General features: G+C 44.0%; 1 protein-coding gene across 2 annotated transcripts in view; it reads right to left on the minus strand.

Moving 5' to 3' along the window:
• Nucleotides 1-17142, minus strand: part of RSU1 (Ras suppressor protein 1) — a 112808-nt gene extending 95666 nt beyond the window's left edge. The window contains exons 1-3 of one of the 2 annotated variants that reach the window (XM_054817309.1): nt 17065-17142; nt 12521-12632; nt 2036-2086 (exon numbers count right to left, since the gene is read on the minus strand). In XM_054817309.1, coding sequence (XP_054673284.1) covers nt 2036-2086; nt 12521-12632; nt 17065-17082 — 181 coding nt within the window. In that variant the 5' untranslated portion in view covers nt 17083-17142. Of the gene's footprint in view, nt 1-2035; nt 2087-12520; nt 12633-12882; nt 13047-17064 lie in introns of those variants that run through there. The other variant, XM_054817310.1, reaches the window with a different exon arrangement.
• Nucleotides 17143-19345: the final 2203 nt, after the last annotated feature.

Raw genomic sequence — 19345 nt, forward strand, 5'->3', positions numbered from 1 at the left:
GGATTTTCCTCGAATAGTTAAAGTCAACCTGAATACATCCTCTTGGACAACTCTCATTACCATATCTCCTTCCTCCCCAGTCAGGTCTACAGCCAAGATTTACAGCTAGGACATAGGTTAGTTACTTAGCTTTTAATTTGGGCTGAAGCATGTCACTCTCCCTAGGCTCAGTTCTCAGACAGCCAAGTTTACCATGATTCAAGTCTTGCAGGAGTTTCAGCCTGTTTTCTCTTCCTCAGAGCAATGCAGGTATCTGCTACCTGCCCAGCCAGCTGTGTGTTCAGCTGAACTCACCCTTTAGCTACATTTAAGATACGTAAGGTGTCACGTGGAAGAGATGATTAAGTCCTTGGAAGTCTATCAGCTTTCAAAAGCGGTAAAGCTGTGTGTTTAATAGCGATGCTTATGATTTTTCCCTTCCTGAATTTGCCCATGAATCTACCCATTGCTCATCATTTACGTGTTAGATGGCTAGAAATTGTGGGTCATATTTAGAAATAAGTTGGGATTTCTTTTAAAACTACCATAGGGACAAAAACAAATAGAAAGATGCCAGTCTAACTTTATACAGTCAGAAGCAGGGCCTAGAATAACTAATTCAGACTTCTCACAGCCACTTACCTAGTGCCCATAGTTTTACCTATTTACTACTACAACAACAAACCCTTTAAGCTACACATTAGTATCCAATAAGCTGCATCCAGAGAAGAAGTGTTTATGTGCTAGAATCTAAGAATATTTTCTTTTTTTCCTCATGCTTAATCCTCTGCAAATGCTCAAAGCCTTAAGCGACATTTTCACATTAATGCATATGTTTCAAATAACACATATTATCTTACAGCTCACGCCGCAAGTAGTTCAGAGTTCAATAGGTTGGGGTTTATTGGTTTGTTTGGTGGTGGGGTTGGTTTCTTTTGGTTTTTTGGTGGTTTTTGGTTTTGGGGGTTTTTTAACCCCCAGTCTCAATTTGTAAAGCTTTCCTTGTGTATAGACTGGTATGTGCCAAAGCACCTGCCCACTCATCTCCTCAACACATGCTCCCTTGGTGGTTCCATTCCCCTCCCCATTTCATGCACTCTTCAAAAATTCAGTTCCAAAAAGGGAAGGACTGGTTGAGATAGAAATCCACTGGCACATGCAGAGCGCGGGCAAGGACAAGCAGAACATCAACAAAACCAACATTTTTCCTCTCTTCAGAAGATGTACAATAACAGGGATCAGATGAAACTCATTCCTTGTATTTCAATAACCAAGAAGCAGGAATGTTTGCACAAGACACCGATGGGTAAGCCTGAAGCATTCTTTCAGAAAAGAATAATTTCTTTTGCCTTGCAAAAGTCAATCTGATATCTGCCTCCACTAGGTTAAGTCTCACATTTATGTTACTCTCATGACATACTATTCACCAACAACTCACTTAACATCTTCTTTACTATGGGAAGTAGGATCCACAAAATAGTAACTGAAGCTGGTAACTGAAGGTGGTATGTGCAGTATAAGCAAGAGACAACTTACACTTAAAAGTTTTTTTTGACTGAAGTAGACTGCTTGACTTTCATGCCTGAAACTCACATTCAGTTGCCCTTGCTCACATACGTTTGGTTACAGATAAAATGTAATTGAGGTGCAATTTATTTTCACTTGCTTCAGTCAAATTTATTATCCATCTACTAAAACATAAACCCTATCATTTCTGATACAGTTAAAATAAATAAATCAAAAGTTCTCATCTAAAAATAAGGAGTTCAGAATTGTGGTAAAGAATGGATTTTTGGCTGAGCTGGTAACAAGACTGAGAATTACAGATCTTCCAGTATGTGGAAGATTTGTATTGAAGTTGGAAAGACATGTACAACATGGCTGCTAAGTCACATCTTCAATCTCCTTATTAAAACTGAAGTGTTTCGCCAAAAAGCACTCTTAACAGTGACATTGCTCTCTATTAAAAAAAAAAAAAAAAATCAAACTAGCAGTGTCAGCTTTCAAATATTGCTTAACTGCCTGTAATGAAGTCCGAAAACAGAAGTATACTTACTGGTAAGCTTGTTGTGACTCAGAACCAGCTGTGTGATATGAGACAATGTAACTGCAAATGAAGAGAGAAAGAAGTTAGTTTATGGACATGGCAACTGAGAACTTGTTTCTGGATGGATTGAGAGCAGCCCTGAAGAGGACTTGGGTGTGTTGGTAGATGAGAAGCTCAACATGACCTGGAAATGTGCACTTGCAGCCTAGAAAGCCAACTGTATTCTGGGCTGCACCAAAACCAGTGTGACCAGCTGATCGAGGGAGGTGATTCTGCCCCTCTGCTCTGCTCTCTTGAGACCCCACCTGGAGTACTGCGCCCAGCTCTGGGGGCCCCAGTACAAGGAGGAGATGGACCTGTTGGAGCAAGGCCAGAGGAGGGCCATGAAGATGGTCAGAGGGCTGGAGTACGTCTCCTGTGAAGTCAGGCTGAGACAGTTGGGGTTGTTCAGCCTGGAGAAGAGAAGGCTCCGGGGAGACCTTATAGCAGCCTTCCGGTACCTAAAGGGGACCTACAAGAAAGCTGGAGAAGGACTGTTCACAAGGGCATGGAGTGGTCAGATGAGGGGTAATGGCTTTAAGCTGAAGGAGGGTAGATTTAGATTAGATATTAGGAAGTAAGTCTTCATGATGAAGGTGGTGAGGCACTGGAACAGGTTGCCCAGAGAGGTTGTGGATGCCCCATCCCTGGAAGTGTTCAAGGCCAGGTTGGATGGGGCTTTGGGCAACCTGGTCTAGTGGAGGGTGTCCCTGCCCATGGCAGGGAAGTTCGAATTAGATGATCTTTGAGGTCCCTTACAATCCAAACCATTCCACGATTTATGATCTATTTCAGCTAAAAAAGAAGCAAGTTATTCTCTCCTCTTCAGTAACTCTAGATTCATATGCACTATCACAATAAAGAAGACAAGCTCAAGGCATAAGGACATACCCAGCCACTCCTCTGCCCCTTTATTTCTGGTTTCTGTTACTGCATCAAACACGACTTGAGCAGTAAGTACCGGTGCCTCCCAGCAGAGGTCTGGTTCTGGACACACAAACACCTTTCTCATTTCCACCCTTTGAATCCTTCCTAAGGAAAACCTGATAGGTACGTCAACATTTATCCCAACAGGAACAAATGCCACGTGAGCAATTACATTTCCACATGTTGCAAATTCATTATCATCAAGTCACTGCTAGATTTAAGTCTTAAGTACCAATAGCTGCATTTACCACCTCACACCCATGAAGCACAGTAGCAGATTAGCATTGTTGTGTGGCGAATGGCCTGGTGAGAACATGCAATATTTACTCAAATTAATGGAAAGACTTGATTGATCAAAGCCCTTCAGATTCCACCTTATAGAACAAATGAATGCAGGGCACAGGGCAGCTACAGAGACCAGCACTCGTCCTGCACCTCCTCATCCTTTACATTTCTTCTTGCCTACTTCCACCTTGCACATCACCATCACTTTCCCTAGAAGCTCCATAGCCCAACTGACAACAGTATCTGATCAGAAAAATACGCTAAATAGCCAGAGGAGAAACTTGCACCTTGAAGTATTTCTCAAACATCTTCCTCCTCCCTGCAAAAGGTTTATTGTGTTTTATTGAACTAGAAAAAATTGAGAGATCTTCCTCCCCTACATCTTTTCCTTATTTCCAGTGTAGCCTCTTCAAAACAGCTCTGGAACCTACCTGGCTGCCCCTCCTAGGCAGCTGGGAACTTTTCCTACCTGAAGGACAGCTGTAGTGCTACATCTCTCACCCCTCAGAGCTTTCCTCAAGCAACACACATCACCGACATCAGCCCAGAGACAGCCCACAGGGGTAGTGCTGCCTTAAGGAACCAAGATACCCTGGCCAGCATGTGTGAAAACTGGCCATGCTTATCAATACTTATTAATTGCAAGTTGGAGGAAACAGCTTGGAGAGCTTTTACTTACTGATATTACTGATACAGCAATCTGTTTCAGCTAACCCTTGAAAGCTTATGACTTACCACAGGCAAATGTAACCTGTTAGCAGAATTAAAACAGACACTCAAAGGCAGAAACAGATCAGAAAGTTCAGTGTTTAAAAAGAAAAGCATCGCCACAGTTCCCTGTGCAATTGCAGGCTGTGGAGGAAGGAAAGGCAGGGAGGAGAAAGGAAGAAAGTGAACCCACCCTAAATTTCTCCTGAAATATGAGTGCTCCAAGTACGGCCTGCACCAGCACATGAAGCAGAACAGGAGGACAGAGAGTGAAGCCCATAGAAAGCCTATCAGAGGACTGTATAAAAAAATAGCACTGAAGGGTAGACAAGTACAGCAGCCTCCACAGAGAGCTCTAAGCTTTAAAACATAAAAGGCACATCAGGATCTGAGCAACCACTTAACACTATTGATTACTTACACATAGAGCTAAATACAGGAATGCAATTTACACAAAAAAAAAAAGAGAAGATGCTGGAGATGATAGTTACAAGCCTGTGAACAAATGCTTAAGTACTCCTTATGCTTTTATTTCTCTTGGTTTAGATATTTTAATAGTTGCGACAATCAGTGAAATTCAACATTTCACTGCCCTCTGATATCCAGCCTTGACTAGTAAGAACACACCCACCAGTAGAACAACTCTACCAGTTAGCATCCCGAGATGAGAAGTGCTCTAGTGTGACATCTCCAGCTCCAAGGCAACTTAATCTAGATCAGAGCCAGATCCAAACTGACATCACCAATGCCAGGAAAAAAACATCTTTTCCTGCATTTAACTTACAAAACAAGTCATTCTAGAGCTCTGAGGCTTTGCCTAGAGCATCAACAAGAAATCAGCCTTGCTCCACTGTATTTAAAGAGAAACAATTTTCCTATCAGACAGTGGAGTTACCTACTCTGCCCTAGCCCGTTTCCTCCCATCTCACAAGGAGAATAATGAATATCTGCTGCATTACAACTCAAACAGCTTGCGTGCTCATCCACGTAACATCCTCCTGTCCAAGATGCCCCCTTTCTCCCTCATAAGCCAATATAGGAAACGTCCAATTAATCAAGTAATATCTTCCCCAAGCCTCAAATGTTCAAATAAATCCTAGGTGATCAAAAAGGCAGGGAAAAAAGCACACAACATGTACGAAAGACTTCCACCAGCTTTGTACTCTCCGTTCCTTTCACACTGGCAACCATGAGTACAAGCTACATCATCATGCCTTTGCAAATTGCAATGTCTGCGTGTCAGGCAGCTCTGCACATTAAGGACCAAGAAGAGTGCCTTTAAGGCTGAAAAGTGGAGCATTACAAAGAGCAGGGCTCTGGCTGCCAGCACCAGATCCAGGAGACGGCATTCCAGCTCTGCTCTTGAAGATTTGGGGTACAGGAACATTTCAGAATCTCTGCTTTGCCCTTCCCATGCCAGTAGCATTGGAAAGTAAAGATTTTGTTTAATCTGCCTTAAAAAAAAAAATAAAAATTGGTTTTCAATACTTTACAAAGTTGCTCCCCCCTCACTAAGATTTGTTTTTAAAGCAGAGAAATTGAACTAAAGTGGCAGAACAAGACCAACCAACACCACCTCACCTCCATACTAAAAAGCCAGCACCTCACCACAAGCAGGATGGACACCTGGACTCCTAACAGGAGGGACCCCTGCATCGCTGTTGCTAAAGGTCTGCAGCACCCCAGCTGAACTGCAGGTGCAGGGACCAGAAAGTCAAGCCAGGCAGCCAGGCACAGAGAGAATTCTAAGAGAACTTTGGCACTATTTCTTTTTCTCTTTGAAGTGGATGCTTCGTTTGGATTATTAAAGCAGAACAAAGACTGAAGCTGTCACCACTGACCAGTCCATTCCAGTTTTGCACAGAGCTTTGCCAGCTTTAGTACAGAATCTAAAATTCAGGTAATATGTTCTTTATTTTGTTGGGAGTCTATAATGAACTTCATTACATTAAAACCAGCAATCCCCATTACATGCCTTGTAATAAGCAGCTAGACCTACTACATGAGGAAAGGCTCTAATTTAGTTTATATCCACCAATAAGACAGGCCTTCCTCAATTCTTTTCTGCCTATGAATCACCTTATCTATGAAGAGGATATGACTTTGTTAACACCAAGGCTAGACATGTCTGAGGTTATCAAAATAAAACAAACTCTAAGGCAGTAGTAAGGAACTAGTCCTGATCCCCATTCATGGCCAACTCAGTGAAACACCTGTTTAAAGCATGCAAATCAGAGTGACAACTCAAATAGACTAAAAGAAATGTTTAGGATTTTCTGTTTGTGTGCTCAAGATGCAATTCAATATTTAAAAGAAAAGGCACACCAAATAATATTCATAATTCCTGAAAGAAGCCAACTTATGAGGAGACATCACTTGCATGTGACTCATTTGCAACGCAGAAATTGTAGTTCTGAAGTCACTGAACTGCACTAAGTGCTAGACAGCAGCACACATGCAAGTACCTGCTCTGGATCACTTACAAACTGAACTGAGAAACAAGAGAGTAAGAAAAAGGAAGTGTTTTACAAATAGAGAACTGAGACAGACCCTGATCTAATCCATGTGTTCGGGGGGTTGGACTAGATGACCCTAGAGGTCCCTTCCAACCGCTACCAATCTGTGAATCTGTGAATATGGTGAACCTTTCCTGCCACAATTTTATTACTTCTGTACATAGGAAGTGAGGATGCTTACTCAAGGGCATTTAAGCTTTGGAGCTCCAGACTTGGGTCTTCTGAACAAACTCCTGCTGAATTTAAGTATCTTAAGAAGTTCTGTGCATATTTAGTTTTTAAAGGTAAGCCTGCTGACTAAACCGTCAAGCCATGTGTACTGCTGGCTTTTAACACCACAAGCTTACAAGTGTTTTCTCACTAGTCCCTCTCCATATTTGTCACCTCGCTGCCTTCTTCAACAGAGTCTATTTTCAGAAGGGTTTCTTCTCACATGTCTATACAGAACAGAACAAAGTCTTAATGTCGAAAATTTTGAGCCAAAATCCCTAGACCAAAGACATTTCCATCTGGACTTTACTGTCTAAATTCAACTGAAGCCTAGACACCTTGTCTGAAACTCCACTATCTCAGTCAATCCTGACGCATGACAAAGAATCCAATAGCGTCTTTGACCTGCAAAACGGGCTGATATCCCTCAAAGGAACAAAATAGGCGACATTCCGTTATTATTTTTAAAAGAGCAAAGGTTTAAGCATCTGTGCTCTGGACTACTTCTGGCAGCATTGTAGCCATCTCTGGACAAAAGATATTCAATCTTGAAAGGTCCAAAGCTACTACCAGTTTGGAGACAGATTTGCAAGCATTTTAAGAAAGAGAGCCTAGATATAAAGTGTCATTTGGTCCCTCCTTACAAGGAGGGGAATTTGCTCCCTTGCATTAAACTGAGCCGTGTGAAACAACCAGCCCCTGGAAATCCCAAGTTTTTCAGTACACTGCCACTCATCTACTCCTGTGCAAAGGACTGTGCTGTGGGAACAGCTGACTGGTTTTCCTCATCCTATATATATATAGTCAATTCTGCATGACAACTATACTATCAACTCTTCTGATAAAGACATCTATCCTAAGCAACTAATTAACATCACCAAGTAACATCTAGAAGGCTGAAGGGGGCCCAGTGGGGCCATTTTGCTCTGGACATAGGAGCTCAGGTAAACGTAACTGAAGCAGCAGGACTCGCTGAGGACCACTCAACAGGTCAGACGGTTCTCCCGGAGTGCCAGTCCCCTGAGGCTCGAAGGGCACTGCGATTCCCACACTATAATCTCTCAGCGATGTCACTGGAGGAGCTCCTAGACATGAAGCAACAGCTCCTTGAGGACTGCAGACCTCTGGTGCCTTGGTAGCATTACGGTAATCAGCACACAGGTGATAAGTTATTTTGATGTCAAGAATGCACCGGATATCCACACAGAAGTTTAAGGGTCAGGATACTACTCTTTGCCAGAGCAACTTACTTGTATAGTAACTACAAATAATCATTATGGTCCCAGTGCCACTATTGCTTCAAAACAGAGTGGGAAGAATATTTGAGCTCTTCCCTTTTGGCCCTAGTATCAAGGCCCTAGTATATACTGCTGCCAAGCCCAGCAAATTAGCTTTATGTAAAATATTTAGATGACAAGACTTAATTTTTTTAAAAAAGGGAAAAAACCTCAAAAACCAGGAAGACTCCAGAGACCTTGCTGAACAAAGATAAGACATTGCCTGTCCCACTGGAGGAAGTTAATGCAGGAAGAGCATTGCAGTATCGTACAAAACTACTCACAAGTAGCTTGTCCCTCAATCTCCTGTGCTTTGGTTATTTTAGGAGTGGACAATTATATCAACACTAACTTTTTGATAAAAAATTCTAGGCATGTTAATTCCTACCACATAAGCATGTACTTTATGTAAAATATGAATAGCTTACAGATGGAATGATAATGAGAGCAAATTAACACTTACAGAGTAAATAGGATTTCATCCAATATTCTTTCCCTGAGAACAAGACTACAGAGCAACAGATGTCTCAAGTTATTTGGTCGAAATAATTCCTTAATTCATACCTTCCCCATATCAATCACTTAAAGAAAAATAAATTGGAGATTAGAGACTGGTCCCTATTCCAAGAACAATTCCATAATTGCTGATGGCTGTTTAAAGTCCTACCAAGAAATGCCCTAACCATCAGGGTAGGGAAAGGGCACAACATGTCCTACTTGCTGAATACGATTGTTCCCACTACGGGACATGCATTAATGCTCTCTGCCATTACCTATCAATATCTGGGTGCTTTGTAAAAAATAATCTATTTATTTCACAATATGGAATCAAAAAACCCCCACGTTAGAACACTTCCATGGGGCAAGACATTTTTTAAAACTATTCATGTATGGATGCACAAATATAGTACAGATGTGCTAACAAATGCTGTAACATTTGTTTTATCGCATGCCAGAACAATAAGAAAAGCCTTTAAATTTTTAAGCTGTTTCACATGGTCATTGCAGTAGTAGGAACACCTACATCAAAGCATGTTTTTAGTCTCAAATGAAATCTCTTCTCTACAGAATATCTTTGAAAAGAGTTTTCTCATATTACATTTCTGAAAGCCTTGAAAATTCAGATGCTCTGAAGGCCTATAGAACAATCCTAGTTTGTACTTTAAGTCATTAGTAGAAAACACGGAAGTGCCTGGATTCGAGGAATATTCCAAAAAATAGAACTCAACTTCTAATGACATTAACAAACTCCTGAGCAAGCAGTGGTTCAGGGACTGCTGAACTTCTCTCTGTGAATCTGACCCCCACATTACAAACCAGATGACAATTCCACTCTCCCTTTAATAAACACAAAAGCACAAAGAGATGTAGAGGTTGCCAAGCTTCTAGGTCTAAGATAGTTTAAGACAGTTTCAGATACCATCTTCATCCAGACAGGAAAATCTCCATCCAGACAGGAAAAGTATTTCATCTTGATTTGGAAAGAGACATTTGCATTTGACAGAGGCAAGTTTGGTGTGTTTGGTCTCTCCCACAACTGCTACAGAGGGTGGAACTCAGGGCAAAAGAAAACACAAGTGGCTGCCCTGTATTGTAGCAAGTCATGCACTAGACTGGAGAGAGAAGCCGGAAGAAAATCCTACCCAAGCCAGGGCATACACCCCCCTTCCTCTTTTCCTCTCTTCCCCCCCCCCCCCCCCCCCCCCCCCGTATAACACCAGTTTTCTATGATCACTTACAGCTGATTTGTTTGGGTTTTTTAAACCCACATGACAAGAATAGGTCTGCACCTGCAGGAAGGGGATTGGCACACTGAGCAGATGCTACACAGTGCACTGCTTCCAAACTCACGTGTCTGCATTTATTCTATGTGAACTAAATTACGAAAGCTTAAATACAAGTCCACCAGCCACTCTGCAGCAAGTACTCGAATATGCAGTGGGACAAGGCTTGGTCCTTTTCTTAAAGAGTAACCAAGACTATGGGAAGCAGCTTATTTTAAGAGTTACTGGTGACTGGCAGAGGGGGGCATTCACAACTATTAAGTAATTACATGAGAAAAGATCCCTACTGGGGGCTATTGAACACAATCACTTAAGAGTATCCTACAACCTAGCAAAGCCTTAAACCTCAAATAGCCAAAACCAGGGAAAACAGCACCAAAATGTTCTCTCCAATCATAACCTAACCTTATCTCTGAACATCGACTAGTGGCCCTCATTAAAAACAAGATGATAGGAAAGAACAGTCACTGGGCGTGAGTCACGATGCTTGTTTTTAACAAAGATTTTTATTTCATGGAAAAAGCAAAGTTTCTAAAAAGGCAAGCTTTAACACTGCACTGGGAAAATATCCAACACACCTAGAAGGGAAAGCACCAGGTCAGACTCATTTAGCTTCCCTGCCAGTTCTGAGAGCCAGAGCAACCCAAAACACCCAATTTCTACCAGAAAAGGTCAGCCATTAGGAGTCAGATGACAGGGCTAGAAAACAAGCAAGTTTAACATTTTCTCAAACCATTACCTAAAATTCAGAGGTAATACCTGTTCATTATCTTTTTAAAGGCATATTTGGAGGAAGTTATTCCTTCTCCAGATGGAAAGTGGCAAATACCTTGATGATTAAAAAAACCCACAAACAAACCAAAAACAAACCAAAAAATCCCCCAAGCCCCCCAGTTTATAATGCCTTCTCTGCCAAAGTGCAGAGTAACTGAAAAAAGCAAGAAGGTCTCAATTAACTGAACAGAAACCAGTCATCATTTCCCCCTTCCCTAACTGCCATCTCAAATTGGAGAAGGCCCCAAATCTCCGTGCTAAATCAAGTTACACGATGTGCACCAAGAGTATCGGCACACTGATGCAGTGTAACTAGGGTACCACAAGTCTACATTTTGTGTAGGAAGCACCCTGCCAAACAAGCTTCAGATGCTTAATTAGCAACACAGTATCAGGGACCCACATCGTGGTCCTTGCCCCTGCCTGCACAACCAACCCCAAACAGTCTTTGTACAAGAAAAGCTTTTTTCACTCTGGCATTACTGATGTGCTTCAACATTACCTTTTTTCCCCCCGCCTGAAAGATCAAAGCTGGCTAATTAATTATGTGCCTTAGTGGGGATAATAGGCACCAGGTCTACTTAACAAAAGCAACAGTACTCTGTTGGTGCCCGACACTCTTAATGCGTTAGTTTATCTGAAAAGGGTAAGCAGAGTTCTGAAAGTGGGTCTGTAGTTAACCTGAGCTAAACGCTACTTTGTCTCAAACAATTGTTCATCCAATAGAAATACAGTGAAGCTTTCTATTTAACATGAGTACATATATAAATAGGCTCTACAATGTAATCTTCCTGAAATCCCACGCACAACTCGGAAGCGGGAAAGAATCAGTAAAGGATGAAGGCTTAAGTACAGAACCTAGTTCTGCAAAACCGTACTTAAGTCTTCCTCCCTTACTGATGGGACTGACGATACTTTGGGCTGCTCCCAACTCTGCAGGCACTGGTGAGTTGGTAGTGAGCCACGTGTTTCCCTGAACTCACTTCCATCATGTAAGATGAGTTACGTACACTTGCTATCAAGTTTAACAAACATGGTAAAGAGCTAGGCCAGGAGACAGAGTTTCAAGTAAGTGGTATGTTTTAGATTTTGCTGTTTTCTTATTACATCATGCATTCAGGAAAATTTTAGCCTGTGGCACATTACAGCCAGTCACAACTTTAACTTACTGCATATCAGCTATACCACAACATCATACGTATTCTTAGCCAAAGCAAAAGTAAGGCAAAGTTATCTGCCTTCCTCTTTGTTTATGTGTTCTCCAGAATTGTGACAGTATGTTCTTATTGGTATATTCCATGTGCTGTGGTTAATTTACAGCAAATGCAACATACTAATAACAACATACTATCACAATTCTGGAGAACATATGCAATCATGCAATATCCAAAGTATGACACAGCTGTATCTGTAATACAGTATTACCTCACTCTCCTTCAGCGATGAGCCATGTGTAGCTCCAGGCTAATGTTACCCTGTCCCTTTCAAAAACCAGTGGAGCTGCTACTTGGCTGGTGGTTTTGCTTCAGTAGCGGGGAGAGGCAAGGAGAGACAGGAGGCCGAGTCTCCCCATCACTCAAGTGCCAGAATGACATAGTGAGAGTCAGGGAGTACTTAGGGTTGCAGCCAGTGCACGGGCAGAGGTGAAGGGTGAGACAGGCAGGAGCCCCAGCTCCTCACGGTGCAGGTGCAGTGGAGCAGGGGCTCTCCTGAACACACTCACAGCTCGTCACGGTGCTGTCGGGAACTAGAAGCAGAGTGTTTCCCCCTGCCCGCGATTCCTCCCCAAGCCCCCGACGCCCAAAGCTTCAGGCCACCCCCGGCACAGACGAGGCTCGGGTACCCCACCGCCCAGGGGCCGGGTGTGGTGCGGCCCGGACCGCCCCGCCGCGCCCAGGCCCGGCCGCGCCCCCGGCTCGTCCCGGGACAAATAAGGAAGTTTCCGCGCTCTCCTCGCCCGCCGCCGGTACCTACAGAGGCCGGGCACGTCCAGCATGTTGGAGATGCCGCGGTCACACATGTCCACCTCGGGCTGGTTCTTCTCCCTGCTCTCCTCCACGATCTTCTTCAGCGACTTGGACATGGTCTGCGCGGGGCAGAAACGGACACCGTGAGGCGGGCCGGGGGGCGCCGGGACAGCACGGGCACAGCTCCCACCCTGATGGGACTGAGGGCAGCGAGCCCGCCCACTCCGCTCCGCGCCGCCGGGGGGTCCCGTCCCGTCTCCTCGCAGCCGCCCCAGCCCGGCGGAGCCCTGACCGGGATGCCGGCCGGCCGGCCGCCCTCCCGCCCCCGGGCAGAGGGACAAACCCACCCCTGTCCCCACAGCGACTCACCGCGCGGTGCTATGGCGGAACCCGGCGGGACGGGGAAGGAGTCGGGGTCAGCGCTCGGCGGGCGGCTCCCCGCGACTGCACGCGCACGCCACGCCCCACGAAGCCCCATCCCACCGCCTCCTCCGCCGTCGCACGCAGGCGCACTACGGCCCTTCCCCGGGAAGCGGGAGCGCTCCCCACTCCCGGCCAGCCGCCCACCCGAGCGGTTCCACCCACGGCCAGGAAGATACCGGACCAATCAGCATGCCTCCTTAATGCCTGCCCACTGACCATTGGCTGGAGGCGCTGGAGGAAGGTTCGCTGGCCAATAAATGCGCCCTGTAGGTGATAGTGGGGTTTAGGCCGTTAAGTCTCTGTGGTTTCGTTTGTGTGACTGCGGTTTGGTGCATGCGCAGTGGCGGAGGTCGGCGACGGCCGTGTGTGGTGGGCTCAGTCCTGTCCTACTCTCTGAGCGCCGTGCCCGCTGCTGGGCCTGGCGTCCCGCTGCTGGGCCAGCTCCCGGCGAGTGCGGCTTTGGGCAGCCGCATGCCATCGCCAGACTCGCAGAAGTAGCCCGGGCGGTAGAGGAGCCCGGGCTGCCGTGTGGTTTCCGCCAGGTAGCGGGACAGGCTGGTTACAGACTGGGGGGACCTGCCACAAATGCAGGGCAGCCTTGATGGAGCTGGCACGTTAGGAGGGGAAACAGCTGCATTAGTGCTGCTGCTCGGGTGGTGGCCTGTTTCTCAGCAGGCTCACTTGGGTGCTTGTACATCTGGATGGTGTAAGCTCCACATGCTCACACAGCTGTCTTTTCAAAATACAGCATTAACGCCGTTTCCATTTCTTCAGCACTTGGGAAGCACTTCACAAATGTAAACCCAAGAAGGTGGGTTGTGGTGGGTATGGCACCATGTTGCACAGAGGAGGAATGTGTGCAGGTGCTCTGTCCCACAGCAGCACCTCCTTGTGCCCTGGCTGGGGTCCCAAAACCAGCTGGGCCCAGCTCAGCATGGGGGGTTAACTCCATGTCCCAGCTGGTCAGCAGCAGGAGGGAGGAGAAGCTGCAGAGCCACAGAGCTGGAAAGCTCGGGCTCCCTAGGAACTGGCCAAGTAGGGTTTTGGAGCACTCCACAGTTTGGCAAAGGCTACCTAAGGCAAAAGATGTTACTGCAAAAAAAATTTGGGTTCATTGAATCAGTGGTTTCCATTTCTTCAGGTGTCTGTGTGGATTTTCTAGTTAGCTGTAGTTGCAAAACTGGTCACAAGGCTGGGCCCAGGTTCTGAGCGCCTTTGATTGACCTTGCACCATGATGTTAGAATTACAGCCTTACTGTTTGGAATGTGTTTATGCATATAACATCTTTGATAAGAGTTAAGAAGCTCCTACTTAGTGTCATTCAACAGATACGGAAGCTCAGAGCAATTAATGACTAAATCTATAAAATGACCTAAGGTCAGGCCACCTATTGAGAACCACAGCCTTGAATTTTGCATGTGTGCTCCCTATGCACTGCGCAGTGTTACTTAGAAGCCTAAAAATAATATCCACAGAAACCAAGATGATGAATGGGAAGGTGCCAAACCAGCAAATGAGAAAAACTGCTGGAGGTGTAACTTCAGCTTTTCCTTTTTTTAGGAATGTAAGGATTTACTTCTGGATTGCAGAATTGTAGTATGTTTATCCCTACATGTTGTTTACTACCTCGAATCCTTTCCTGAAGTTAAAGGCTGCTTTCAGGTGTTTCCTTCAAAACTGCATTTTCTTTAGATTGCTCAGCAGAATGCCCGGTCACTCAGATGTACAAGACCATGATGTAGACGAGAACCTCACCTGTCTTCTCACTGCCCCATTTATGCAGTGATCAAAACAACAGCGTGTTACATTGCACATGGCCTGGATGTCCATATTTGACCCCAACCATACAAGTATTTAATTACCTCCCGTTTAATAAACCTTCTGCCATTACTCCCTTTTGTCAGGATTGAGGTTTTTTTACCATACACCTAATTTCATTATCCTGTTGTGTAAACAGTTCATCTATCCCTCACACCTTCTATGCAATCTACTTTGGTTCCTGCTTTAGCAAACCTTTCCTGTGAGTAAACGCACTAATCAGTACCCTAGTCAGGTCTGCATTGGATTTGGCCAAGAGGAGTTGCTGTCAAGCCTTCCTTTTAAAGCTGCTCAGCTCTGCATGAAGCACTTCACACCAATTGGGTGAGAAGGAGTGTGAAAGTAAGTAGGCATGGCACACTGTCCAGGGGCCAGGTCATTCCCCCATCTTGATAACGGCATTTTCAGGTTGTTCCGTTAGCAGTTGTACCCATGAAGAGTATTTCCTGCAGAGGGCCTATGCTACTGCAGTGACCACATCTCCCCTCTCTTATCCCCTACCACCTCTTCCCAGTACATCCAGTTCCTCTGCCACCCCTTCGACCCCAGCTCGCTCTATACTCCCTGGTGGAGGCTGCTCACCCGGTGGAGCCCTCCCCACGTGCACGGCAGCTCAGCTCACAGCACAGGTTTTTCCAGTTTAGGTCTTGCTGCACTAGCTAGCTACTGATTTTTTTTGCGTATGAAACAGCTTTGATATCTGTCAGATTTGTTCTAAATTTGTCACTTGGCTTAAATGTTTGTAGAGCAAATGCCTGAATTCTTTGGAGAGGCTGGCGTATGCCTTCTGTCCTTAGGTCAGCAGGCTGAAGTCCGTGACTATGAGGTAGGTGCGTGACCAGGACTGTATGGCAGAGTGGTGGCTGCCGTGTGGTGGTAAGAAGGGGGAGCGGTTGCTCCCTGCCCTGGTCCCCCCAGCCTGAGCGGTTGCTCCCTGCACTGGCCCCCCCCCCCCGCCTGCTCCGGCCGGGCAGCGAGCGCTGGATGTGCCTCTGCTGGCTCCTCTCACTGTGCTGGGGAGCAGCAAGGGGACAAGCGGCTCTGACGCTGCCCTCGCTCTGGCTGTCCTAGGTAGTTCTTCTAACCAAGGAAATTTAGTTTTACATTATTCTATTTTTATCCTTTTTTTTCCTCTCCAAGAAAAGCTATTGTAACAGTCGTCATTAATTCAGGATTAGCATATTATCAAAATGATACGACAGCAACATCCACCTGCAAAACCAGTTGTGTACTGCTGGGCACTGCTATTAACATGCCTTACAGTAATAATGTGTGATAACTGGCACACAATATATGTTTTGCTGATCTTTGCCTTATAAAAGCAAACTTCTAGAATTTGGCCTCTTTTTATTATCAGCTAAAAACATTTTGAACATTTCTTTGTTAGTAATCCTGTGTTGTTGCTGTTGTTGTTATTATGAACAGTAGTCAATGCTATGAATTTTTGTTAACATTTCATTTTAACCAGGACTGCAGAATAATTCTGTGGTTTCAGTTTGGCAGCTGACAAAAAATAATTACACTAAATATGCCAATACTGGTGCCTAGGACACTTATCTTGAGTTAATGTGGGAAACAGACACCTCCTCTGCTTTATGAGCCAAGGGAAAACTGTTTTTCAGTCAAAATTGTTTTGTAAATTTAACTAAAATTAGCTAATGTTTTAAATTGACCAGCACCACAATTTCTAGCATTTTAGCTGTATATTTCTCTCTCCTTTGCTTCAAGTAACAATAGTCTCAATGATCTCATGGTGGTATCATTTCTCATTTAATGTTTATAAAGAATAGCCCCGCCACATGGGGGCTATTACAGACCTTTTAGTGCTTGTTCTTCAAATCCTAGTCTTTGGTGTGCTTACCATTCACATATAACTGTCTCATAAAATATACCGTTATATAACAATAAATATGTATACTAACATGCAGAAGAAGATTGACATGTAAGTTAAAAACATGCAGGCTCTAGGAAGTGAAAACATGCACATTCATTATCCATGCTTTGTCATTGACAGGGGGAGGTTGGTTGTAGTCATGCAGGTATTATGGTATGGACGTGCAGTGTTCACAACTATGACATTATCTATAAAATAGACAGCAATGTGCTCAGATATAAAAGCAAAGATATTCATGGGAGTATTGTGAGATGAAGCCATAATTAAACACAGATTTTGTCTTTTGAATTGTATATTGCAAAAAACACACACAGAAGTTTCATGGAATTATTATTTTTAAATTATCAGTTTAGTTGTTCCTGTTTGCTTTTGCTGTGCATTCATTTTAAAGCAAGTGCTTTAAATGACACCTTACCTTCCAAGACAGAAACATGGCTTAGCACCAGCTCTCTCCTCTGAGGACCTCCACTTTAATACTTCTGCAGTGGTATTTCTGTTGTGCTTCCTCATATAAAATGTTAGAGGACAGCAGTGGGTTACTTTGTTCATGTTTTTTTAAAGAATGGGTTTGATAATTTACTCTAATTTTAGACTTCGACTATTTTTGGCAAGAGTCAGTTAGGCTAAATCAATTGAACCTTGTACCAGCAGCTTCATTCAACAGTCTTCATGAGCACAAATTCTCTGCTGGACTTTCATTTTTTTCTAAAGACCCTCATGCATTTTACTCATTTGTAAATAAAATTATGCACAGGTATGGAGTATTTGTAACATTTAAAGATGCACCAAGCATTAGTTATTGTTAGAATAAAAAAAAAACCCAACACGACAAAACCTTACACATTTCCTCCCATTCACAGTGATCTTTACTCTTTTCTTCTGCAGAAGTTCAGTGATTCCATAAAATTTGTTTGACATTGTGACAGAAATTCATGCCAAGAGCAAATATTTACCATATCAAAAGTGTCCGAAAACATTTAACCTGCTTTAAAGTGAAACATGCTTTTTCTCGTAGTGAAATCAATCTTTTTGAAGTACAGATTTCAGCAAACTCATCAGTTTAACTGCAGTTCCCCAGAATCAGGGAACTGCCAGAGTGGCCTCATGCACATCACAGGTCACCAGATCGCATCTCCGTACTATTCACCAAGTCAACAGTAGGCCAGCCTTGGCACGGTGAGCTCGGGGAACAGGGGTGTCCTCGGGGAACCCAACTTTGTGTCCATAAACTGGATGATGTGTGACTGATACCAGTCTCAAAAAGCTGCTAATTAACTTCATTCATTAAAACCATGCACACGTTTCTATCGTGTGTCAGTTTATGCTCTGTCATACTGCTGACAAGGCCAAGGTTTAACCTCAGAACTCATTGTCCACCAGGAATGATCTGGTTTTAACAAGAGGAGTGAACACACCACAGAGCGCTACCAGGGAGACATGCCCTTCCCTTTCACCTGTGGCTTCCGGCTGAGCTGTGCTCCCCCCGGTCAAATGCAGAAAATGACAACGTTCTTGCCAAGCTGATTCTCACCTAAAATCTGATGTTTCCATGACCAGCCACCTAGAAAGAAGAGACAGCAGCCAGATCTTGAGGGCATTCTCTGCCCTGCACCAGCTGCACCAAATCCATGGATTCATGGGAAGGTCACAACCACAACGGATGTTCACAAAGCCCGGTGATGCAGCCATCCACAAGGAAGAAACAGGCTTGTTCCTGATCTCTGCAGGCAATCAGTCGAAGCCATGCTTGATTGTACTTGCAACATCTTTCTTACGTGCTGCTATATTTAGAGGTTATTTTGTACCTTTATGTCCAGGTAGTTCAGATGACTTTGTTTTCTGCTTGCTAACCCCCTTATGGGCTTTTTAATAGATTTTATGGACAAAGATTGTATCGTCCCTTGATTGCTAATATGAAATCAGTTTGGTGTGGACTCTGAGCAAAAGTTTTCTGGGGCAGGAATCTGAAAATTTTTAATTTGACTATATGGTCTTTTATGTCTTCCCTTATTAGAGGAACTTTTTGTTCTGCCAGCAGCTCAGTAGGACATAGATGTCTCCTAGTTTGATCCAAATACAGATATTTCTCCTTTCTCCATGTTATACTTCAGCACATTGGCAGGAGTATCACCTATACATAGGCTAGGTTTTTCTTGGTGCTTGGATGATTCTAAAATGCTGGCTTACATATCATTCTGTTGGTGAGTGGGAATTCACAGGTTTCTCTTTCAAACTTATTACCAAATCATTTTGAGTTGTATTTTGTAGTTTGCCATCTACCTTTTTGCCCTTTTTTGTCTGTTTTGTGTTTTGTTAGATTTTGTTAGAACTGCCATTAACACTTTAACATCATTTCATAATTAATTATTGCAACAATCATGTTAAGGAATTACTTTCACTGTGACTGATTCTGTAATAGTTATGAAGTGAAAGTTCTGATGAGGCCCATGTTCTTCCACTGTGGTGTAAGTTGCTCTTGCCTGTCCATCACCGCTGACAATCGATCGGGAAATGAATTGGTCATTCGTTCTGGGTTGTGACAAAAAACTGTTTCATGGTGGGAATCAGTGTTCTCTGTATACCCCGTCATCAACTTTTTTTATGTATGATGTGTGTTCGCCTCAGGAAGGAACAAACGAATTCTAGTCACAAGTCAACTGCTATTTTCATGTCTGCCTTATTCTGAAGTTCTATCT

Source organism: Grus americana, chromosome 2 (assembly GCF_028858705.1).
Source record: "Grus americana isolate bGruAme1 chromosome 2, bGruAme1.mat, whole genome shotgun sequence".
Lineage (NCBI taxonomy): Eukaryota > Metazoa > Chordata > Aves > Gruiformes > Gruidae > Grus > Grus americana.